The following is a 25,690-nucleotide window of genomic DNA, read 5'->3' on the forward strand; positions in this document are numbered from 1 at the left end:
GTAACTGACCAACTCCTCCCGTGACCTGGCCCTGTTAAACCCTATAAAACTCAGATCCTTGTTTGTAGCCCATGGCCATTTCCCCCTTGATATGTGACCCTCTGTTGCTTAAAAAAGCATCGCTGATCAGGTCTTTCTTTCTTTTTCTTTTTGTATTCTCTTTCATTGCTTTTCAGATAGTTATCCAATTTTGGGGATCTAGACTCTCATCCCAGTCTAGAACTCTTATGATTTTAGGATGACCTTTAACAATTGTCTCTTGGAGAATCCTGTTTGGGTTTGCTGCAAAGTTTCATATTAATGGGAAAACTTTTAAATGCCCCACATCTTAAAAAAAAAAAAAGACTTTTCTGGAAAAAAAAAAAGTTTTAACAAAAACCCTCTAGTGAACCCAAAGACAGACTGCAATGGTAGTAGCATCTTGACAAAGGGGAAGCTTGGCAGCTGTTTCCATGGGAGCCTTGGCTGGGGAGCTGTGGGCATTTGAGGGAAGCTGATGGTTTGAGACCTCGGACACCTGATGGGACGCAGAGGAGGGAGGCTGAGAACCAGCTGTTGGTCTTCCTAATATGACAAGAAAGAAGGAAGGAAGGAAGACAGAGGAGAGAACAAGAAAAGGTACTTGTAGACTAGAGAGCAGTTATCATCCCAACCAAACGCAGAAGGAGCAAGCCTATTATGGGGTAGAGCCTTTAGGAAAATGCTTCTGGAGACCACCGCTCAAAGAAAAGTACCCAGGGTCAAAATTTAGGACACATTTTATGGAAGTTTTCTCCCCTGCCCTAGTTGAGTTGGAGGGTCTCCTGCCTTTCCTCCGCCCTCAGGTTGGAAAACCCACTTGGGCGAATGGAAAAAGGAATGAGATTGTTTAAAGTGGGGACACAGCTCCCTGCACCTGCACCTCCACCCACAAGGTAAGGGGTTCTTTCGGGAATCGCTAGCAAATTTATGGGGGAAATTCCTCAAATCGACAACTGAACCTCCACACTGTGGCACTTCCAGCCCCATGATTGATCTGGCTGGCTTTCGTCTGACCCAAAGCCAACGGGTTCCAGCAGGAAAAAGTAACGACCATCTGCAAAAACCCTCATCCAAGCGAGAAGTGGAAATCTGCGCTCTCGGGTTTGCAGAGCCCAACTTGACGCCAGCGCGTTTCGCTTCCCCCACGCACTGGCACGGAGGGCGGGAGGAGAGGGAGGGAGCAGGGGGCGGCCGGGGTTCCCGCCGCCGCCCCGCCCTCCAGCTCGCGGCGATTCGGCGCTGCGGCTGGAGCTGGCGGCCGGCGGCTGCCTGTCCAGGCAGGGTCTGGCCGAGCCTCGCGTCGCCGTGCAGTGCGCCGGCTGTCCGGGAGATGGCTTCTCCCCTCTCGCCCGCTGCTCCGGCTTTTGTCTCGCCCGGGGTTGCCTGACTGCCAGCTCGCGCACGCTCTCGGCCGAGAGCACTCCCCGCTCCAGGTTGGTCCTTGCGCCCTTCGCTGCCGGGGACCCCAGAGCCGGCGCGAGGCGGGAGAGGCGAGCCGAACGGGAAGAGGCGGCGTGCGGCCGGCCACCCCACATCGCGCTGGTGCAAAGGACGCCCGGAGCTGCAGAGCTAGCAGGGGAGGCGCCGAGCCCCGGCAGCCCACGTCGCCAAGTCCAGGACCCGTCGGGTGTTGCAGCAAAGCCGGCAGCGAGCACAGGTACGATCGCACCCAGCGTGAGCACCGCTCCGGGGTCTGCAGAGCGCCCCTCGAGCCAAGGCAGCTGAGGTCAAGGAGCCCCCCTCCAACATGGCAACAGCCGAGGTGCAACAATGGGAGCGCCGAGGCTGCCGGGCGGCCGGCTGCGCTGGGGACGCCCTGCAGCCCCAGCTCCCCCGCGGCGTCTCGCAGGTTGCTCACCCCAAACCCACCGCGCGCCTGCGGCTTTGCGGCCTCGAGGCCCAGGTCCCCGGCCCACCTCTGCTCTCTGAAGACACTTCCTGGCTCCTGGCTGCAGGGCGATCCGAACCAGCCGATGGTTTGGGGATTTGTTTGTTTGTTTGTTTGTTTGTTTAAGATGAGAAAAGAAAAACCTGTCCCGGAGTGGGGGCGATGCGGCTTGTGCCTTTGCGTACAGTGGGTGAAAAGTCAGATTCTAGCCTGGGCACTATATACATTTTTTAACCCGGCGAAGAGAATTGCCTTCTCCCTTATAAGGATATTGCAGCAAAGGAGACAGAAAGCTTGGAAAAGGGAAAGGGACCCTCAGGCCTGAGTTCCCGGCCCTCTGGGAAAGCACTGCTCTCCTGGCCTGTACTTGTCTCTCGTTCCTCCTCAGCTTCCGACAGAGGTTGCTTTGATGTTGGGGTGCAATCACAGCAGGAAGCCCAGGCAAGGCTGCCAAGCTGGGGTGGGGTGGGGTGGGGTGGGGAGCCCAGGGGCTTGGCAGGATCCTGAGTTGTGAAAAAAGGTTACCAAATATATGAGGTTAGTTAGTGCACACACCCTAGTTGGCTGAGGTTGGAATGTGTGGTGTGTGTGTGTGTGTGTGTGTGTGTGTGTACACCAGAGGAATCAGTCATGGCACTTACTCCTTCAAGCCAACCTCTACCTCAGTCTCCATCTCCATCTTTTGAGGTCTTTGTGGCTTCCCTGCCCCAGTCCCAGTCAAGCTTGGGATGAAATCTCCATTGTCCTGATGATATTTTTCGTCAACCTGGGTGGGGAGTTATGCCAGCTGGTCTAGCACAACACCAGAGATTCTTCAGCACACAGTTATTCCTGCTCCCAGAAGTGGGCCAACACTGCCCCTCCTTTCTCTAAACTACCTGACTGTCTGGGACATGGCCAAGCAGATGTAAGCAATTTGCACTGAATTCCAACCCAGAATCAGTCTTGAATGAAAACTTACTTTATGGCTGCACTAGGCCTTAGAAAGATATTAGGAAGAAAAATGGCCCAGAAGGTGGCAACCCTGACCCCAGAATACTTTCCCTCTCCCCAGCTACAGCTATGGATCCTGGGGCAGTGAGCCTTTAGAATCTCAGCTCCTCCAGAGCCTGGCAGTCCCATCTGGGGTTGTGTCCATGGAAAAATTAAGTCGAGGCACATTTTATAGCTCTTCCTGGCAGCCAGCGCCTGAGGAGACAGTGGCTCTGAGCCGGAGCCCTGGACCCAGGCTGTGGCTGCTTCTCCTTTGGCTTTTGGGTGAGCTTAAGGTTTGATTTCCATGGCTCTGAGCTTATTGCTGAGTGTGCATGGGTGTGTATGTCTGAATCCCATGAAGCTCTCGGGTCTGGCAGGAAAGCCACTTGTCCATTTTCCTCTCCACTAGAAGCATGGGTGAGGAAGGGAGATGTGTTGGGATCAGTTTATTTAAGGCCCTAAGCATTTTGGGGGTGCTTCTTTGGGCTTTCCCAGTCCTCTGAAATGCCTGTGGTCATTGCCATAACTTAGTTGCACTTTAATAAAGTTGTGCTCCAAACCTTCCTGAGCCTTTGGTCCCCTCTGTGGTATCCCCACCCCAGATAGGCCTGTGTTTGTACGTGTCTCAGGTCTATGGGCTTTCAGCCTTGAAGGCCTGCCTGTGCCAGCAGGGAGAGAACTGAGGGAGGGTCTCTGTTCCTTTTGGAGAACACAATGTGAACTTGGATATCATAGTGTGGATGTGGAGTAGTAGAGAAAACAGTGTTAGGAAGCCCAGTTTTGAGTCTTGGTGTGACTGACTTTATAGTTGTGTGAGCATAGGCAATTTGTGAACCTTAGATTTAGTTTGCAATATTTATAAAATGGGGGTACCTAGGTTCCTGGGATTGTTTTAAGGATAAAATACACTGCTTACCATGAACCAAATGAAAGTATGTGTGCAAACTCTTTGACTATATTGTTATATTGTGTATTGTGTATAACTATGTGCACATCAGTATATACAACTATAATGCACCAATAAAAAATGTGGGGGAAAAGTTGGCGATGTAGCTTGGTTGGTAGAGTGTTTGCTTTGCATGCACAAGGCCATGGGTTCAAGCCCCAGCACTCCCCCGCCCTGCCAAAAAAAAAAAAACACTTTGAAAACTGCAGAGTCCTGTATAATAAGTGCCTGTTACTCATCCTGGGTCTAGCATTCATTATAAGGGAGGAAGAGCAGTCATGGGTGTGGATGGGGTGGGATGAGGAGAATATGTAGTAGGGAATGTTCCAGAACCTTTCCTTTTTGGTTAAAGAAAGAGTGATGTGACAATATGAAGGCATTATACCTTGGGCATCTTCAAATAGAGATAGGATGGGAACTGGGAGGGCGGGGGGAAAAGCTGCTTAATGTTAATAGGGAACTGGGTAGAGACAAATACCTTCCAAAGGCTGCTACTTCCTATGGACAGGGTAATGCTGAGCTGGCAAATAATATGACAGCTAACACTGATGTCAGCCAACTAGGAAATGACAGAGGTGAGATTTGATGCAGGCAATCTCACTGCATAACACTGTGCTTGTAGCCTCAATGCCACTAGCAGAGATATTGGGTCTTAGAATGGACAGAGGCAGCAGAGTTGCAGAATTCATTTGTAGTGGACTCCTTGAATGTCCCTAAGATGCCACCAGCCTGGGACCTACCTTAGATAATCTACTTCTCCAGGACAGGGGCTTGGGAGGATGATTTTTCTCTACCCAGCTCCTGCCCAGCTGAGTACCTTTTTAATTCCTGATTGTTTGGGGTCCAGGCACATGTATGAGAATCCTTACCTGCTGCCCCACCACCACCACCTTTTTTTTTGTTTCCATCCTCACCTTTCCTGGGAGAAGACTTGGGATAATCAGATCAAATAATTTTGCTGCCTGGTGTGACTGACTTCATAGCTGTGTGGACAACTCTGGTAGGAGGTTTGGGACTTGGCCCTGGGAAAACTAAGGCAGGGTTCTTATTTTGGTAGTTTCATATCTGCTTCATTTTGTCTCTGTTCTATACAATGGAATTTTAGGGATGATTCTTGCAGTTCCTCTTGATATAAAGCATTAAAACTGGAAAAGACCTTGAAGATTCATGTTTCAAAGAAGCCAAAGATCTTGTACCTTTTTGGAAGCCACTATCCTTCCACCTTAATTCTGTCACCCCTGCACCATACCTTCCTTGGAACCTTACTTTACCTCCTTTCTTCCTGGGTCTTCCTTTCCATTTTCTTCCCCAGAGCTGGGGATGGAACCCAGGGCCCCCTGTATGCTAGGCAAGCACCCTACCACTGAGCTGCAACCCCAGCCCCAGCCTCCTCTGTGAACACTAGCTCACCCTAAGCAACCAAGGACTGCGAGTTGTCCTCCCCACAGATTTCTCCAGGGCATTGGCTTCTTTTCTTTTTGACAGTTCTTCTTGCTATGCTTTGCACCTCTGTCTATGGTCTCTGTGCTGAGGCAAGGGGAGCCATCTCCTCCTCTCCCTGTAACCTGCCCACTGTGGGGATGGGTGTCAGGATTGAGAGCTGCTGCCCACATGTGGTTCTTCTCCACACCCCATACCTGCTAAGCCAGGCCCACCAGGAACAAGCTTGAGTGGAAGCCTTCTCTCCAGCCAAGCTGGCTGTCTGCCTGTCTCTCTCTGATTACATGGTATCCTCTGCAACACACCAGAAGGCATAAGGGTGAGGAAAAAGAAATAGAGGGCCACGAGATAACATTGGAAACACTAGTTGGCCTTGCCAGGTAGAAGCTCCTATTTGCAGGAGCTCTTCTTGTCACTTCACAAACTCATCTAGAGCCCAGATAATGTAATGTTGGAGTCCCCAACTTTTGACATCTCCCAAGAGCCCTACTCTCTGAAGGCAGAGCATCTGTCACATTCCTGACTTGCTATGCTGTGTGTCTTCCAGACTGGAAAGGAAGTCAAATGAGTTGGAGTGCCAAGAGAGTAGATTTAATCCTGACCAAGAAAGGAGAGATTGCCTGCAAATTAGAAGACAATATGTTCCCAAGAACATTGTAGCCAGGGATGTCAGATTTCCACTGTAGATCCTAAGAAGGCAGATTTTGAATAAAGAGACAATGTTAGATACCCCATGAATGTACATGATTATGATTTATCAATTACAAATTATATATGTGTGTGTGTGTGTGTGTACTGCAGATTGAACCCAGGGGGTTTTAACCACTGAGCCACATCACAGCCCCCTTTTTATATTTTATTTTGAGACAGGATCTCCCTAAGTTGCTGAGGCTAGCTTTGAACTTGTGATTCTCCTGCCTCAGCCTCCTGATCCACCGGGTTTATAGGTGTGTACCACTGCACCTGGCTACAAATAATATTAATAAGCCAAGTGGGGGTGGTTCAAAACTATCATCTCAGCTGCTTGGGAGACTGAAGCAGAAGGATTGGAAGTTTGAGGCCAGCCTCAGCAACTTAGCCAGACTGTGTCTCAAAGTAAAAAGGGTTCCGTGGTAAAGTGCTCCTGAGTACAGTCCCCAGGTTCCTCAACAATAGTAATATGAATAAAAAATTGAATAATGAGGGGCTGGGGCTGTAGCTCAGTGGTAGAGCTCTTGCCTCACATGTATGAGGCCCTGGGTTTGATCTTCAGCACCACATAAAATAAAAATAAAGATATTGTGTCCACCTGAATTAAAAAATCACATCCCCAGCCCCCCAAAAATAAATATATTTTTTAAAAATTGTATAATGATTAATTCATTTAGAGAGAGAGAGACAGACAGACAGACACACACACACACACACACACACACACAGAGGGGCTGGGAAGTGGGGACAGGGATGAAGAAAAAAAAAAAAAAAAGTTCCTGGACTACAGATTGGTTTTTTTCAAAGAGTTGAAAAAAAACCTTAGAATAAATGAGCTTTTGACTATGCTGTTGCAGATGATCCCAACCAAGAAGGCAAAAAAGGAGGCCCTTGGGCAAAGTTCAGGTCCACAGTAAAAATTAAGAGCACACGATGGAGAATAGTCACACTGAGCATCTGTCCACCTGTAGTATCTTGAGCATTTTCTTAATTTTCTATCTCTGCCCCCAGCTTCAGAGGAAATGGATAATGATGAAATTGTCTCTTCCCCCTTCACAGATGAGAGAATTGAGATTTGGTACTGGGGATTGGCCCAGGGGTATTTAACCACTGAGCTACATTCCCCAGTTCTTTTTATTTATTTATTTTGAGAAAGTGTCTTTCTAAGTTGCTTACAGCCCCACTGAGTTGCTGAGGCTGACTTTGAACTTGTGATCCTCCTACCTCAGCCCACGGAGCCACTGGGGTTGCAGGTGTGCACCACCACGCCCAACTGGTTGTTTTTATTTTTGCTCTGCTAGAAATCGAATGGAGGGCCTTATGCTTGGTAGGCAAGTGCTCTAGCACTGAGCTGCACCCAAGCTCCTGACTTGGTATTTCCAGTGACAGCCCAGAACTTACCTCTGAGTGGGGAGTCCAGCAAGTCAATAGGCTGTGGTGGGGGAAACGTGGGATGCCTGTGAACTCATGAGTGGGGCATCTTGGTGGTCAGACTTTGGGGAGGAAATGAGATGTTAGCTGAGATCTGAACAATGAGTAGGAACTGGGGCAGGATGGGGAATGAATGGGGGCAAGATGGGGAATGAATGGAAGCATGTGCTGAAAGAGGTGAGCCCAATGTAGTTTGAATCTGGCCAGAGCCATTGAGGGAGTCTGCAATTTATTTGTATTCATTCATTCAACCATTCGGCATTTGGATGTGAATGCACACTGACATTCTAAGTACGCAGCAGCAAAGGAGTTAGATAAAATCCCTGTCTTCCTGGAGTTTATGTTCTGAGAAAACTTAGTTCACTAAGAATGACTTAAGCTGGGCTGGGTTGGTGGCTCAGTGGTAGAGTGCTTGCCTAGCATGTGCTAAGGCCCTAGGTTCGATCCTCAGCACCACATGAAAAGAAATAAATAAAATAAAATGTAAAAAAAAAGAATGACTTAAAACCAGGTTTCTTTACTTATTGACAGAGATCTTACCCTGATAGATCAGGGAATTAGAGATAAACTTTGGCTGATCTCAAAGAAGGTTTGAGAAGGACACTTGCAGTATACCCATGGATAATATGGGATTGAGACAAAAGTTAATCATTGGCTGTTTTTTTTTGTTGTTGTTGTTGTTGTTGTTTTCTTTTAAAAATAGTCCTGGGAACTGAACCCAGGGTTAGCTACAACTCTAGCCTTTTTAATTTCTTTTTATTTGGGTACTGGGGATTGGACTTAGGGGGACTCAATCACTGAGCCACATCCCTAGCCCTATTTTGTATTTTAATTAGGGACAGGGTCTCACTGAGTTACTGAGGCTGGCTTTGAACCTTCCATTCTCCTGTCTCAGCCTCCAGAGCCGCTGGGATTACAGGCATGCGCCACCGGGCCAGCTTGTTACTGTTTTATTTTATTTTATTTTTTTAATCATCCCTCTTTAGTAGGTTCATGCTAAATTTAGGGATACAGCTTTGAGTCCAGCGTGGTCCTTACCACCTTGTGTTCCTGCAGAATGCAGGTGAATGGATGAATCCCTCATGACAGTGGGTAATGAGTGATCTGGTGCTCTGAGATTAATATAATTTAGGCAGATTAAAAAAAAAAGTGTACTAGGCAGAATGGGAATCCAAGATAAATGAGAGGTAATCTTTATTCTTAATATTAGTGGGCTAATGTCTGTGAAAGTGCTTCATAATTACAAATAAAAGTTATTATTTATATTCTGATCACTCATAGGGATAATATGAAATAGTATCCAACTGCGGTAGGACACATTTAACATTTTGGAGATGTTCCAAAGGGACAACGCAGATGAGAGCAGGCTGTGGTCTCAGAGTGGGACTTTGTAGAGGGCAGTGCATTGGTGCACCAGCATGAGTAGAGGTTTGTAGGAAAACTTGGGGCTCTGGAGGATGGATAATGCTTATTGGCATCTAGGGTGACATTCAGGGAATGGGGCTAGGACTCCACTGGAGCATCTTGAATATTGGATAAGGAAAGGGAGAAGCAAGTGTTCTCATCGGAGGGAGACTCTTGGCAACAGAGAGCATATACCTTCTTGGGGTGGGCAGGGTAGACAGACTAGTTAAGGGGCATCTCAATCATTTAGGTATGAGAGAGGAATTGTAATTTCTTTTTTTCTTTTTGTGCCCCAGAAAATAATTTTCAAATAAGAGAGTAATTGTTTGGAAAGAGAGGCATAATAATTCTTTGGTATCCAATATGTGCCTTGTGTGTGGTGTGTGTGTGTGTGTGGGGGGGGTACTGGGGATTGAACCCAGGGTACTTTACCACTGAGCTACATCCCAGTCCTTTATATTTTGAGGCAAGGTCTCACTAAGTTGCTTAGGGCCTCTCTAAATTGTTGAAGCTAGTTTGGAACTTGCAGTCCCCTTGCCTCAACTCAAGCTCATGAGCCAGTGAGATTACAGGTGTGTGCCACTGCGCCAGGCCCCAGCCCTTTGTATATTTTATTTGAAGGCAAAGCCTGACCTTGAACTTGTATCCTGCTGCTTCAGCTTCCTGAGTCACTGGAATTACAGGTGTGTGCCACCATGCCTGGCCAATATGTGCTTTATATAAATAGTTTCATTTAATAAAAGAAGCCAAAGCTTGGAAAGGAACGGACCAATTTAAGAGAGGTTAGAAGAGGAAGGGTGGGGATTATCTTCCCCGAAGGATTTTAAGAAGGGAGCAAGAGACTTGAGATGTCACAAGAGAAGAGCCCTGGAATGCCTGCACCCCATCAGGTCCCACCTCGGCCGCTGACCAGCTGTGTGAATTCAGAAAAGTCATTTTTCCCCTCTGGCCGTTGGTTCTCTTATCGGCAAAACCGTGTTCTGTCTTGTTTTGTTTTGTTGGGGCTTGTTGGCTTTTGGTGCTTGGTTTCTTTTTTGGAGTGGCCTGGGGGAGGGAAGTGCTCTTGGGATATGGAGGGGGAGGATAAGGGTGCCCCAGAGTCATCACCAGCATCATGGAGAACTCTTGGTCAGATGTGATGTGGCTGGGTTTCTGTGGCAGGGCAGGAAGAAGATTCTGGATTTTGAACTCACACAAGCTTCCGTGTAACTCTTGATTCTATCATTTCCAGGTTTCGTGACCTTGGGCAAATTACTCAATCCCTTTCCTGTTTTCTAGTTTCCTCATCCGTAAAATAAGGATAATAATATCCACATTTAAGGACTGTTGTGGGGATTAAATAAGACAATACCTGGCACAAAATGCCAGAGGAAATAAAAGGCCTGTTTGCTTCCTTCCATTTCTGTGATGGTCATAGCTGTTTAGCCTCTGTTCTCCCACCCAAACAAAGTGTTATGTCCTCACTCCAGTTATGATGGTGAGCACGTCCCTGGAGATACTAATTTGCAATGTTCAAAGTATAGACTTTGCAAATGGCATTCACATGTGTTGTAGAGGTCTTTCAACCCAGCTCCTATGGGTCATTGGCTCCTGTGTGCTTACCCATACAGTCACATGCCACTACACTCATCAGCTGCAAGCACTGTCACCTACTCTGTGCTGAGAAAGGCCTCTGACTGTAGCTCTCCTGGGAGGCCCTGGGGGAGGGTCTTATGTGGAAGATGAGTGTGCTGTGCTCTGTTGGGTGGTCATCCCCCCTGCTGAGTATTCTCTTTGCCTAGCATAGACCTGGGCTCCGTCTCCTTTGGGAACTTCCTGTGCAAATTGGGGGATAGGAGATCAAAGGAAGGCATCAGGCCCTAGGTGTGATTCCTTGCTGTACCCTGCCCTTCCCACCAAAGTCACTTTCTTCTTTGAAAATCTTTGCGACTTCTCCATGCATAGAGATGCAAAGCAGTTTAATATGCTCTGGGGCAAGGTGTTGCTCTTGTCCAGCAGACACCAGGGCCACCAGATAAGTCAGCATGGCAGGGAGCAGCAGAGCATTAAGGAGACACTGAAAATAAGACAGTGAGGAGAGATTGCAAGGGCTAACTGGGGAGGCTTCTGAGGATGTTGGGTTGGGATGGAAAGAGAAGACCCAGAACAAGCAGGAGGAAGGGGAAGGGGTGTGCGACTGCCAGGCTGGCAGGCCTAAGGGTCCCTAGTGAGTGAAAAATAGGACAGGGCAGACCACACCCTGCTGTGCATGCAGATGAGGGGCTGAGGACAGACTGAAACCTACCACTGCCACATGTTCAGGGCTTAGCCAGGCTGTGCTGGGGATCCCTAACTGGAACCCCATGGGCTGGCACCATCAGGACCCCGCCTGCTGCCCCTATTCCCCAGTTCCCCCTCTAGACATCCCCTTGCTGTGGTTTGGGAGTTCTGGGACACTGAGAGGCTGTCAATAGAGGATCTCACTTCTCAGTCTCTCTTAGAGTCCTGCACCCCATATGGTGTTTCTCTGTTGAGCATCCTTGGTCAGCCCTCTGAGTTCAGTGTCCTTGGCTGACCCTTGAGCAGGATATCTTTCTGGGCTCCAGGCTTCCAGTTTGGAACTGCGTGGCTACTGGGGAAGGCTGGTGGCCACTTGGATCGGGCTAGGCTAATAATAGCCAAGGCTACGATTGAAGGGATCACTGACTCAAAGGGACAGATTGCCTGGTGGGCAGTGTTGGGGGAGATGTTCTAGAGAAGGGCAAGAGATTCCTGCGCTCAGGAGGCTTACACTAGAGATCAGTTCTCCTACCTCTTAGTAGAACACTCCTCCCAGGGTCTGCCAGGGTGGACACTCCCCTCCTCAGACTTGCTTCTTAAAGATGTTAGGTGGTAACTAGTACTGAACAGTGAATGCATGGCAAGGTCACAAGTGTTCTTTCAATTACTTTAGGGTCCTTCTTTAAACTATCTTAAGAAATCAAATGGTGGTACATAATCTGTAGAAAACAGACAAACGCAAGGGAGCTATTTTTTTTTTTTAACACGTCAAGAGGAAAGGATTAATGGGACTGACTCTTGACAGGGTCACTGCGGCTGATGTGAAGTTAGGAATATGGCTATAGGTGTCTCCGATTGTCTGGGAAAGAAGATTCCTTTAGTAGCGCTGGTGCACTAAGGTGACTCCTGACCAGTTACTGACCCCAGTGCCCACATTAACAAGGGATTGACTTGTAGATGAAGCCCCCCAAAATAGAAGGGCCACCATGACAGTTCTGGAGAGTGGACTAACTAAGGTCAAAAACTCCACCACCCCATGTGAAGGAGGATTTGAACACCTGACTGGCAATGAGTACAGAAGGTGGCCCCCAGCTCTCCTGGTAATCAGCAAACAGTAATAAAATTGGAGACAGGCTGTTCTCTGTGTTCTCTGCTTGGAGACGGCCCACCCTCTCTGTCTTGAGAGTGTTCTCTGCTTGAGCCTCACTTTGCTTTTACTTTCCTTTCACCTCACTTTCATTTACAATAAAGTTCTCTTGTGTGACGTTTTGGTGTCTGACTTTAAGTTTTCTTTGGTGGGAACATAAGACCTGAGGTTTGGAGTTTCAGCTCCCTGCCTTCCGGTGACAGAGGCAGATGTTGGTGGGAAGGACTCACACCTTGGCCTCTAGCACCCCTGTGTAAATTAGTATTGGCTGACTGGTGCCAGTCTGTAAAAGCTGGGGCCTGCTTGCAAGCTGATTCCCCTTTCCTTTCCCACCCTAGTCTGTGGGGCTTTTCCACACCTTTCTGACTTAGGAAATAACCGTCCATCCCGGGGGCCTGCCAGAGACCTGGAGGCTTTTGGGAAATGGGAAGCGGCCCTGGGGAAGCTGTCTGAATCTCCCTTCCTGGCAGGCTGTGTCTCCCAGGGTGCTGTCCTGGCTGCGGGGCCTGCCCTGGGCGTGCTGGAATGCAAACAAGGAAGAGCCCGCCTGGGGAAGGGCCAGAACTGTCCCTGGGACCCAGAGGTCCTGTTTTTCTTTTTCTTCCGGGTTCAACCTTCCCTCTACTTTTCTCAGACTTCTCTGCCAGTGACACTAGGAACATGACCTCATGGGGTCTAAGCCAGCTTTTCCTCCTCTCCTCAGGGAGCCTGGGAGGGAGGGAGCGGAATTTGGAGGATGTGTGTGTAGGGTGATGGGTGGAGAGTCCATAGCAAGATGTGAGGGGTGGAGGGTGTGTGGGAAGGGTGTGGGGTGGGGTTGGGAAGATGGGGAGGTATAGGGATTGTGGGGTGGTGTATGGGGTACAAGATGTGAATGGGAGAAGGTCTGAAAAGTGTGGGTAAGTATGGAATGGGAATTCTGAGGAGTGGCTGGAGGGCATGGGAGAAAGGTGTGGGTGCAAGGGGAGTGGTTGTGGTGTTGGGGAGCGTGCTCAGCTTGGCATGAACATGCTCATGCTAGTGGCTCTGGGTCCCTGCGAATGACTATAGTCCATCAGAGATTGCATCCATGTGGAGAGTTAGCATTAATTGAAGACATTCTGCTCTGTGATTAGCCCACATGTCTACACTGCTGGTCCAGGAATGCCCTGGTAGCAGAGGCACAGTAGACAGGGCTTGGGGAGGGGCGGAGCATGTGGTTCAGAGCTTCTGTGCCCAGAGGGAGGGAAAGAGCTTGCTTCTAGCATGGTGTGGGGGCTGGTTGGCACCTCTGCCGGTTGCCATGGCTGGCTGGCTCGCCCCTCTCGGCCTTGTTCTGCTTGACTTCCTTTGGCCCTCCTCAGAGCAGAGCAGGTGGTAGTCAGCTGCCGGCAGCCCACCGCCCACACAGCCTGTCCCTGCCCACTGGCTCCCACACCCAGGCCTCCAACGGCACCCCAGAGAGTACCTCCCCAAGGGAGCTGCTGGCCACCTTCCCTACTCTGTGTGCTTGATCATTCTGGTTGCCATCTCTTGGGTCCTCTTAGTCCCATGGCTCTGGCAATTTGGTAATCATAGAGGGAGAGCCCAGGGCTGGGGATGAGGTTGTTTCTGGGTATCAGCACCACGGTAGCCTCGCCATACCAGGTCTGTGGGTCCTTCCCAACTCTGCAGTGATTTCAGCGTGAGGCCCAGGGCAAAGGCACTTCCTCCCGGTGGGCCTCATTTCTCTTCATCTGTAACAGAAAGGAGGATTTATCATCCAGAAGTGAGAGCTTTCTGAGAAAGTTGCTACCAAAAAGAAAACACTCAAGGAATTATAACTGAATGAATTGGAGACCCTCTATAAAGAAAACCAAGGGTTGGCTCCTAGCAAAGATGCCTTTCTTCCAGGTATGATCTCAATGGCATCATTTGGTGTCCTCGGGTGAGTCTTCTGCCTCTGCAGTTACCCTGCCATCCATCCTCATCTGCTTGCCCAGGGGTTTGCCCCTGATCGACGCAGGCTTCAGTGCTGCCTCTGTGCTCCAGGCAGACACTGGTGGGTCAGCCCAGCCAGGGCACAAGGACTCCAGGGGTCCCGGGCTATGATGGAGCAAGATCTCACCGATGCCCTCCGGGCGGAGCAGGGCCTTGTTGGTCTGTTTTGTCCTCATTTTGCTGCCCTGTCTGGAAGGGAACAGCTGTGACCTGCTTTATAGAGTCTTTCATGGGCTGGCCTCTTCTGGGGCGTTTTCCCCACCCAGGCAGGAATCCTGGAGAACTGGATTCCACGGGGCATCAGCTAAGAAACTGAACCTAGGCTGAAGGTGACAGGTGATAATCTGGGCTTTGCAGGAGGCCTCGGTTTGCAGGAAGAAAAAGGTGTGCTGAAGCCAAGCTGGGGAGGAGGAGGATAGCAGATGGGGGGAGGGAGGAGCTGAAGGCAGTGACTATGTCCTGAACCCCATACAACCCCTTTTCTGTGTCCCCTTCCTGAGGAGGGGCCTCAGCCTCTTACTACACAGCACCCACAGTACTTTCAGAGAGACCAGGATTCCAAGGTGTTGCTGTTCCCAGGGGTGGCTTTTTGGATTTGGGATGATGTGAAGGTTGCATGTGATGATACTCAAGAGGCCTCCCTGCTAGAGGTCAAGGTTGGTAAAGGAAGATCATCCTGGGATCTTTGCTTGTCCTCACCAACATCCTGCCCCCTCACCTTTCTCTGGTTGGTAGAGGTAGTGGAGGAGTCCTTTGAAATGCCTGTGGCCCTACAGGGACCTGGGGCTCACTGAAGGAGAAGGGCAGGTTCGTGGGGCTGTGGCTTCTTTCCCGGGAAAGAAGGAGGCAGGGACCAGACAAAGGGGATGTGGCTGTTCCGGCTCCCGGGATGGTTCCTGGGTTAGGAATCCACAGCTGCCAAGGCTTTTCTTCCCCTTTGCCAAATGTTCCATTCAGCTGACTGCCAGCTCCAGGTCCTGGCCCTGTGGTCTCAATTGTCGGCTCTAGAGGAAGGAATATTCTGAGAGGAGCCACGAGCTGCCTCACATCTTCCACCCCTGTCTGTCTTTATACACAGAGCCCAGCGTCTGCAGGAGTGTGCTGGGAGTTTCTGAGCTGGGGTCGGATGGAAGCTAGCAGAGCATGCAGACTGGACTATCTCTAACCACGTCCAGCAGGCTCCTAGCCCCTGTTCCTGTGCTCATCTCTATCACAGAAAGCCTCTTCTTCTTTTTCTCATTTTTTAAAAATTTTGATTTGTTCTATATGATAGCAGAATGCATTACTTTTCATATTACACATGTAGAGCACAATTTTTCATGTCTCTTGTTGTACACGAAAGCCTCTTCTTAAAGCTCTTTATACACACACACACACACACACACATACACTAGGGGATTGAACCCAGGGGTGCTTAACCACTGAGCCACATCCCCAGCCCTTTTCATTTTTTATTTAGAGACAGGATCTCTCTGAGTTGCTTAGGGCCTCACTAAATTGCTGAGGCTGGCTTTGAACTGGCAATCCTCCTGCCTCAGCCTCCCAAGCTACTGGGATTATAGGCGTGAACCACTGTGCCTGGCTTCTTCTTAAACTCTTGTGTCTAGTTTAGCTTCATATTAGTGGAGAGTCCAGGATACACCCAGGCAATGAGAGATGGAGAGTGAGTCCTGGTAGGAAATGGTGAATTACTCGGGGTTGCAAAAATTTGACTAAGAAGAAGCTAGAGAGGGAATAAATGAGTGGGAAGAAAACACAGCAGCTATTTTCTGTGTCCTCACATTTGGGGCTAAAGGAGAACTGCTCAGAGGGAACATAGGCTAGAAAATAGACCTTATTGCCTTCTTGGTATACACGTGCTTCAGTAATGGACCGAATCAAGACGCGTATAGAGAGGTGTATGAGACTGTGTGGGTTTTTGTTTTGTTGTGTTTTTGGTACCAGGGATTGAACTCAGGGGCACTTAACCACTGAGCCACATCTGCAGCCCTTTTTATTTTTTTATTTTGAGACAGGGTCTTGTTAAGTTGCTGAGTCTGGCTTTGAATTTGTGATCCTCCTGCCTTAGCTTCCTGAACCACTGGGGTTACAGGCGTGCGCACCACGTGCCCGGCAGAGACTGTGGGTTTTCAATAAGGAAGCAGAGGTCAGATGCACATCTGTTGGAGGCAGGGAATTGGCTTGCTTGACCTCATTGAATCACTTCCTGCTGGAGGAGTGTGGTTCCTGGTACAGGACGTATTGATATCACTGTCAGAGCTAGAGCCGGGAAGGGACAGCTGGAGCAGGGCAGCCAGTGTGTGGCATGAGGTCTGGGGCTGGCAAAGCCTGCAGGATTGGGGTGTGGTAATTGTAGGTGTTGGGGGATGGATAGAGACAGAGGTCCTCTCTGAAGAGAAAAATCTAGAAGCCAAAGGGGTTAAGTCCTTATGCCTTCCAGTCCCTTGGATCCTATCTGTCCTGAGGGGAGGTACTGAGGGGCCCTTCCTAGGGAAGTCCTAGAACCGAGTTCTCTTCCCTGCCTAAAAACTACTAAAATGGTGGGATGCCCAAGGCCCCAGGTGCTTGAGACTCCACTCTTCGCCATCTTGCTTGAGAGTTCCCCATTTCCCCTGCCCAGTGGAGATGGGCTGACACACGCAGGGCCGCCCAGTTTTATACCCCAAGGGGGGATTGAATTATTTAACACATGCGTCCATCACCTTTGCTAGATTCTAAGCTCCTTGGAATTGTGCCACAGTCACCTGAATCCTGATTCTCAACACCCTTTGGGATCCAGTTCTATGGCTCAGGATGTGGGGAGATGACCCAGGCCCTTTAGGTACTCCCAGTCCCGAGCCAGAGCAACGCTGGCACGGCGCCCTCCAGCAAGAGAGCAGGAAGCTTCTCTGCCACGGCTTCAGTGGTGCCCTCGGCCCCTCCCTCCTTGGCAGGGGTTCCAAACAGAGCCAGCTCCTCGGGAGGGAGGGCTTTCTCCCTTTCTCTCCCCCATTGACTCTGAACCATTGTGTGGCTCTGCCCTGACCCCATTTCCTCCCTCCCGGCCCCCAGCCATCTGTGGGCAGCTGTGTAGACTGAGGTTGGTGTCTGGTGCTGCTTAGACCCTGGCACCGACCTGCTCGGCCTAAACATGTCCCCTTCTGTTCGGTTTCTTCTTATCTTCCTACGGGTTCTGAAACCCTCGTCTGTGGGTTGAAATCTGGCTGCACTTCTGAATCACCTGGCGGGGGTGGGGTGGGGGGTGCTCTGGAAATATACGGAGTCCAGGGATTCGCCCTACTGAATCAGAGCCTCCAGCGGGAGGGGCCAGGAATTTATGTGTTTGAAACATTTCCCAGATGATGATTGCAGTCATTCAGGTGTGGGCTGTACGCTAGATCATGTTGTGTCAATGTGAAATTTTGTAGGTGTGCTAAGGGCATCGTGTTTACATAGGAGAATGACTAGAGGCAAAGTGGTGAAGCAGAGAGAGAGAGAGAGAGAGAGAAGAGAGAGAGAGCGCTCAAGTGAGCACAAAGCAGCACATGCAGGTGGGGATAGGAAACTGACCTTTCCGATCATTTCCATCTGTTCTCTTGAGAGATGGACACTAGGAGAGAACACAGGACTGCCAATGTGCACAACTCCAGGGGGCGCCATTCACTTGGTTTCTTTGTCGGGATGCCACTGATATAGAATACAAAGTGTGGCGTGCTCTTGGGGTTGTGTGATAGCGGTGCTGGCCTCAGATACCTCTTCCTGGATGGGCTGTGGAAGAGAAGGACAGAGGCCCTCACTCACCTACCTTCTCTCCTGAGACCTATGTGACTCTGTGTATATGTATTTTTTTAATGGAATCCCTCGTAGCCCTTAAGGACTAAGGGACTAGAGCAGTTTCCAATGTGTCAACCCAGTAGAGGCTGCTTCAGAGAAACTGAATTGGGGTAGGGAGGAGGCAGGAAATAGGAGACCTGATTCCTAAAATACTTGGCTCCCCCTCCCCGAAAATGAAATTTGGGGCTTAGAGCAAGCCAGCTCGCTCTGTCTCAAGGTCATTGGGACTGGTGGCTGCCTCCTTTCCTGCTTCCCTCTCTGGTTTGACCTGTGCCTGGCTGCTGGTCTCTGAATGCTCACTTCACTTTGGAGGTGGCTCTCGTGGACCTGCAGGGGATGCTGTTTGTCCTGTCTCGTCACCGTCACCGTGTCCCACTCTCTCAGCATCCGTGTGAGCCTTTAGGAAGGAGCAGCTGCCAGCTTGGCCCCTGGTGTGACATGTGTCAGCACAGGCTGGGCTTCCTTCCCTGCATGATGGGGGGGGGGGGCAGGGGGATGGTGGTTACAGAGGGTAGCTGGCCTTTCCTGTGTCTTGGGAAAGCCTCAGGAGCAGGACCTGCTTGGCTCACCCCTGGGGCTTTTCCTTGCATTTTCTGTGACTTTGGAGTCCTCTGAGGAATTCACCTTGGGGAATCCATAGGTCTGAGTCAAAGAATCTCAGAGCTGGAAGACATTGCACAGGGTTTTCCTGCCTATCTGTACACCTGCTTACAGGTGCCACACCCAGCCCAGTTACTTTTGAAACCCAGTCCTGTGTTTGAAGGACTCTAAGGAAAGACATCACCTGTATCCTGGTCAGCCTCTCCATGTGGAAAAACAGAGAGGTGCCAGGAAAAACCGGTCGGTGCCAGCAGCACCAGACACCAGACACCAAACCTCTGCCCTTATATTCAATATTCTCCAAGAATGTTCAGGTACCCTCTTTCTCCGTGGAAGTAAGGTGAATTGGGATCTTGAGGAGCTTAGTGGGGGTGACAGATCCCGAAACGTGTAATTTTTTTTTAATATTTATTTTTTAGGTGTAGATGGACACAACACAATGCCTTTATTTTTATGTGGTGCTGAGGATCGAACCCAGGCCCCGCCCGTGCTAGGCGAGAACCCTCTACCACTGAGCCACAATCCCAGCCCGAAATGTGTGATTTTGAATAAAATAATTTAAGCCCATGTTTGGAATATGTACAGGTAGCTGTGTGGAGCAGAAAGAAGGGATCCAATCTGGGTTTTCAGAGAAGACTTCTTAGCCTGATCTCTTAGCAAATCTTGGAGAGGTGAGTTAGAGTCACACAGGCAAACGGGACCAGGAAGGGCAGCCAAACTCAAGGGCTAGCACTTGAGCCGCATCACAGAGGGATCAAATACACACTGATCACGGGTTGGGGATGAGCTGGAGGTGAGTGGGAGATGGGGGCAGATGATAAAGGCTTTGCGGAGGAGTCAAATAGAGAGCCTTTGAAGGATTGGTTGTTAGCAGGGAGTGAGATGATCCAATTTACACTTCAGAAAGCCCTCAGGCTGCTCTGTAGAGAAAGCCTTGGAGATGGGAAGATTAGGAGGAGGAAGGACTGTTAGGAGGCTATTGTACTGAGAGGAGATAAGGGCCTGAATTAGGACAGCCCCGTTAGGATGGAAGGGAGCCCTAGTCCGGGGAAGTCCTGAAGGGGAAGAGACTTGGCAGTTCTTGGTGATTGGATGTGGGGGCTGAAGGAGGGAGGACACTAGGGTGTCTGTTGAGTTTCTAGCTTGGGGGTAGAATATGCCTCTCAGGAATCAGGAGGGAGGAGCAGGGCGTAGGGAGGAAAGAAGGTGACAGTTCAGTTTGGGCCATCTGGATTTTGAGATTCAGGTGGGCAGATGAACTTGAAGGAGGGATACACATTCAGAACCAGCACCTGTGGGTGGTGGGATAGATGGGACTGCCTGAGCAGGGGGGTCGCGTGGTGACACAGGGCCAAGAAAGGAAACCTGAGCCAACACCAGCATGTCAGGACTGGGCAGAGGGAGAGGAGGACACAGATGGAGGCAAAAAGCAAGAAAGAAAACTGCATCGAAAGCCAGAGTCTTAGGAAGGAAGGGGATGGTCCGCAGAGCCAAGTGCTGCAGGGACTTCTGGGCAGAGGGAAGTGCCTGCTGAGCCGGGCAGCCTGGGCATTGTTGCTGGAAACGCCAGATGACAGTCAGTTAAAGAGGGCATGGGAAGGGAGAGTTGGGGAACATCAGGTATTGCTGCTCTCTTGTGAAGGATGGCGAGAAGGGAAGAGAGCAGAGGACCAAGAAGCGAGGGAAGGTGTTTAGGTTATAAGTAGTGGGGGTGACAGATCCCATTTTGTTTTTAAGGCTGGAAGAGGCCTGTTGATGGGCTGAAGAGAGAAACCACATAAGGTCAAGAGGTTGAAGTACAGAGAAGTGAAGGGAAATCCAGTAACATCACCCTGGAGGAGATCAGTGGTTGGCACATGAGCAGAAGAGGGTTGTGTCGATACATGGGGTTGGAAAAGAAGCAAGTGCTCTACCACTGAGCCACATTTTATTATTTAAAAAAAAAATTTTTTTTTGGTAGTTGTAGATGGATAGAATATTATCTTATTTGATGTGTGTGTGTGTGTGTGTGTGTGTGTGTGTGTGTGTTGCTGGGGATTGAACCCAGGGCCTTGCTGCATGCAAGGCAAGCACTCTACCAACTGAGCTATATCTCCAGCCCTCAGCATAGGTAATTTGTTTTTCATCCATGTGCATGCATTAATCAATAATTCATTCCTTTTCCTTGCTGAGAAGTATTCAATTGTAAACACATAGACATACCACATTTTTTAAAAAGTTGTTTGCCTGATGATGGACATTTGGGTCATTTCCAGTTTGGAATTATTGCAATAAGGCTTCTGTGAATATTTGTGAATATTTCTAAATCTGTGTGGATATATGCTTTCAATTTTCTTGGGTAGGTACCAGTTGTTTGCAGTGTGGGAATTGAACCCAGGGCCTCCTGCATGCTAGCAAGTGCTCTGCCATTGTGCCCTCCTACATCCCTAGACAATTGTCCTCTTTTTTAAAAAAAAATTTTATTTTTGCAATTCTGGGGATCAAACCCAGGGATGGTCTACTACTGAACTATATCCCCAGCCCTTTTTATTTTTTATTTTGGGACAGGGTCTCACTGAGTTGCTCGGGCTGGCCTCAAACTGGCAATCCTCCTGTTTCAGCCTCTTGAGACCCTGGGATTATGGGCATAAGCCACCACGTTCATCCCCTTTAAACTGGAGAGTTGGCTCCTCTAAATTTTTCTTCTTGTCTGATGAAAGGCACCCCTCTCTTTCCTTGGGGCATACAGGAGAGAGATGAAGATAGGAGTTAGTGACCAGAGATGGAGACATGTATAGATGAGTGGGTGGGGGGATGGATATAATAGATGAAGTTGACCTGGTATCTCATTTTTCCTCCATCTCTCTGTTTCCCATCTGTGGTAGGCACTGAAGAAATGGGCACGAGTCCAGACTATGTCACCTACATCAGCTGATTGATGAGTCTCTCTTTGTGGCTGAATGATATTTTTACTCCTCCTCTGCAGGTATCCAGACACCATGCTTCAGCCCTCCAGTCCTGACATTGGTAGGAAGTAGAAAGCTTCCTTCTGTCGCGTGCCCCCGTCCTCACCATGTCTTCGACTCAGGACAATGGGGAGCACTGGAAGTCCCTGGAGTCAGTGGGGATCAGCCGCAAAGAACTGGCCATGGCAGAAGCCCTGCAGATGGAGTATGATGCTCTGTCCCGTCTCCGGCATGATAAGGAGGAGAGCAGGGCTAAGCAGAACCTGGAGCCCTCTCTTATCAGCTGGGATGAGCCTGTCTCAGACCTCTTCCACAAGCCCGCAGCAAGGCGGGGTGACCTCAAGCTGTTACGTGGTCTCTCTGGCTCTGATCCTACCCTCAATTACAACTCGCTCTCCCCACAGGAAGAGCCGCCCAACCACTCTACCTCCCTGGGCCCCGAACCTGGCCCAGATCCCTGGCCCAAAGGCTCACTGTCTGGAGACTATCTCTACATTTTTGATGGTTCCGATAGGGACCTCTCTTTGTCCCCAGGACCAGGGAATGTAGATGACTCTTGCAAGAAACTGTCCCCACCTCCTTTGCCTCCCCGAGTCTCTATCTGGGATACCCCTCCCCTGCCTCCCAGAAAGGGGTCCCCCTCATCCTCCAAAATCTCTCAGCCCAATGACATCAACACTTTTTCTTTGGTGGAACAACCCCCTAACAAACTGTTGGGGCACCGGATCCTGGAAGAGGAAGAGTTGCCAGGAAATGGGGGGCAGGGGCGCCTGCTGGGGTCTGTGGATTATGATGGTATCAATGACGCAATTACAAGGCTCAACTTGAAGTCAACCTATGATGCGGAGATGTTGCGGGATGCCACTCGGGACTGGAAGGAAGGCCGAGGGCCCCTGGATTTCAGCAAGGACACCCCTGGAAAACCTGTGGCTCGGAGCAAGACCATGCCCCCTCAGGTGCCTCCCCGAACCTATGCCTCCCGCTATGCCAACCGGAAGAATGCGACACCAGGCAAGAACCGCCGGATTTCTGCTGCTCCGGTGAGGACCTCACTGTATTTCTTCTGTTCCCCTTTTCCCATGTCATTCAGAAACAAGGACCAGGCCCTCTTCTTTGCTGTTCCAAGTTCAAATCTGCCAAGTACTCACCCTTTAGTCCTCTCCTCCCCTCTTCTGCCATCGGGAATCTGGGCCCTGGTGGGTAAAGGTCCAAGGTGGGCTTGATTGTGTTGTGGGGGGGGCAGGAGAGGGACACCAGTAAAGAAGAAATGGGCACGAGCCCAGACTATGTCACCTACATCAGATTATTGATGAATCTCTCTTCGTGTCTCTTAGCCAAAAGAGCCTTTCTGGGGTTAGGAGCTTTGGAACCCTGGTTCCTAGCATGTGCTGACCTCATCATGTAAGACTATACCAGGAGTTAGGGGATTTGTCACTAACTCTGGGTGAATGGCCCTGTGGACTTAAGCAAGTCGTTTCCGGTGCCTGAGGCCCTGCTCTGACAAATCGCTGTGCGACCTGGAGGCTCATTCATAATATCAGCCACTTGTTTAGTGCTCACTGAATACCAGATCCCGATCCAGGTCTCCACAACAACCCTGCCTGATGGTCCAAAGCCCCACGTCAAGACATGGCAGAGCTGGCATCCAACCCTGGTCTCCCTGTCCCAAAGCCCCCCTCTTCTCCTCTTCTTCCTCCCTCTCCCTCTCCCTCTGTGCCCAACCTCCCCTGTCTGTCCATTTTGTTGTGGTAAGAACTACAGAACATAAGACTTAACCATCTTAACCATTTTTAAGTGTACAGTTCATTGTACCAAGTACAGTCGCATATTGTGTGTGGCTTCACTGCTATCCATCCCCACCCACTCTTTTCCTAGTGAAAATATTTAGAAAAAAAACAGAATCATGAGAGTAATTTGACTTGCATCACTATGTAGTATAAAGTAGCAAAGTCTCTCCGTTTCGCCCCAGGTGGGCTCCAGGGCAGCTTTGGTCTGTTTCTGGCTGAGAGAAGTGTCCACAGCATCTCCATGGGTGGGACCTAAAGCCTGCCTTGTGTGTCACCCTTGGCCCTGCCCACCGTGGCCTCAAGGTGTCAGGCGTCCTCCCCCAGGGCTGACGACTTCTGTGGCTCTTCATTCCGCCTCATTCCATCCCCGTTTCCTCCTTATCCATTGTCCAAGGGGCACTGGGGCTTTCCCACCTCACACCCAGCCTTTGGGATCCATCCCAGTTCTGAAGAGCTACTCAGTCCTTCCTTCCTCTGCTGAGAGAGTCCCCCCAAAAGCATAACCAGCTCCTGGGATAAGCCACCGCTCCAGAGCTCAGGGCTTTTTAAAGGCCCTGCTCTGAGAGGTGGGGCTGCTCCCGCTATTTATAGGGACTGGGAGATTCCTGTTCCTTGCTCAGAGCTGGGCCTTGCTCAGGCCACCCTGGGAGGTGGTCAGCTCTGTCCTCTCTCCTGCCTCCTCTACTCCTTCACCCTTCCCCCATCCTGAGTGTCATCAGAGTTCTAAGAGGGAGCCCTGGCTGGAGGCTCCTTGAAGAAGCACGGGCAGAGCAAACGTCTCTTGCCAATTTGGAGGGGAAATGCGGCCTTGGTCCTCCCCACCTCAGCTGGGGGCAGGGGCTCAGCCCGCCGGGAGGGGGGATCCCTTGGGCCCTCGGCCTGTACCCCCACCCCGCCTTCGCCGGGCTTCCAGCCGGAGGGACCCTCATCCCAGGCCTGCTGAGCCATCTCTGGAAATGGTTGGCTCCAAATGCCAGCCTGGTACCCCCGCTGCCAGCCTCTGCCTGGCAGACTCCCCCAGCCAGCATCGGGAGATGGCACCAGGGCCTGCCAGCCGGGCAAACGTAAGTGGCTTTTGTTTTCCTCCAGTGCCAGTGAGTGGTACGGAAAGGGCATGAAAATGGCCTTCAGTAGCCATTCTGTTCTGCCCCTCTCCCTCTCCTGCCTTCGCTTCCCCGCTCCTCTCTGTCTCTCTCTCTTTTGTGGGTTAATTGCTGACAGTGGTTCTATTGTTTTGTCCGGGACACAGGCATGCACTTGGCAGAGCCAGGGCCTCACATGCCAACTGCCCCTACGACTGCCCTCCCCTCTGTGTCCCCCACCCCACACAGCCAGGGGAGCAAGGCTGCTGAGAGGGTCACCCAGAGAAAACAGTCACATATTCAAATGAGGAGCTCAGTTGCGACATCTGCCCTGAGGGGCAGGGAGGACCTGAAAACAGCCAGTGGGGAGGGTGAGAGATGAGAGGTGCTGGTGGTGTGGTGTGCACAGACCCGAGCATCAGGCTCCGCCCTGGAAGCAGCTGTTAGAACCGGCTGCCTTTCCTGCAGCAGGCTGAGACTCCCTGGAGCGCAGGCCTCCTTCTCTGGGATGGCTGACCTGGGCAGGTTGTCAGGCAGCAACCTGTCAGCAACTTGCCCCTACTTTCTCCTCCTTGAGGCTTATTTGAGGACTTCTTTAGGCCCCTCCTGGGTGACTGAGAGCAGCTATGGATGGGAAACAGTTGTGGGTCTTGTCTGACAACCCCAGCACCACACCATGCTCTGGGAGAAGAGGTAGGCCAACCAGGGCAGGCTGTCCAAGTTCCAGCCCTTCAGAACCAGCAAGCTCTGGAGCCAGCTGGAGGGAGCCAAGCCTTCTCCCAGGTTCTCTCCTGCCCAGACCTCTGCTTTGACACTTTCTTCCTCAAATAGCACTTACGGAGAAGGCACATGTGTCTGAGTCATCATCTACCAAAGGGCTCTACATCTAGCTCTCTTTGCACCTCTGGGGTGTCAGAGGGCCAAGCCCCTCCTGGGACCATCTGGAACCCCTATCTGCCCTGGCCTCAGTGGAAGGGCTGGGATAAATGGCCACCAGATCAGCTCCCACTTCACCTCTGGGAGCCTCCCCAAGAAAACTCTCGCCCCGCATGGCCGCACATGGCCCACCTGGCTGCCCCGAGCTGGTCAGAGACTTGTCCACGGCACCCCACTTCCATACTCAGCCCAAGCGTCAACTCTTCTCTTTTAATGTGGCTGTTGGTGTCCCAGGATGGCACACAAGTGTATTTATGGGTTTTCTATATTTTCATATGCCCCTTTCACTGTATCGAAGAGCTGGAAAGTCTTCACCCCTAGATGTGGGAGTCCCTTCAGGAAGGAGGTGCTATAGGGGAAAGGCACT

At 50.5% G+C, this 25,690-nt stretch overlaps 1 protein-coding gene across 1 annotated transcript in view; it reads left to right on the top strand.

Moving 5' to 3' along the window:
* The first annotated feature begins 1,312 nt into the window (after positions 1-1,312).
* Positions 1,313-25,690, top strand: part of Pik3c2b (phosphatidylinositol-4-phosphate 3-kinase catalytic subunit type 2 beta) — a 62,301-nt gene continuing 37,923 nt past the window's right edge. The window contains exons 1-2 of the mRNA XM_027945624.2: positions 1,313-1,678; positions 21,539-22,558. Of these exons, the coding sequence (XP_027801425.2) occupies positions 21,626-22,558 (933 nt within the window). The 5' untranslated portion in view covers positions 1,313-1,678; positions 21,539-21,625. The remainder of the gene's footprint in view (positions 1,679-21,538; positions 22,559-25,690) is intronic.

Source organism: Marmota flaviventris, chromosome 12, assembly GCF_047511675.1.
Source record: "Marmota flaviventris isolate mMarFla1 chromosome 12, mMarFla1.hap1, whole genome shotgun sequence".
Lineage (NCBI taxonomy): Eukaryota > Metazoa > Chordata > Mammalia > Rodentia > Sciuridae > Marmota > Marmota flaviventris.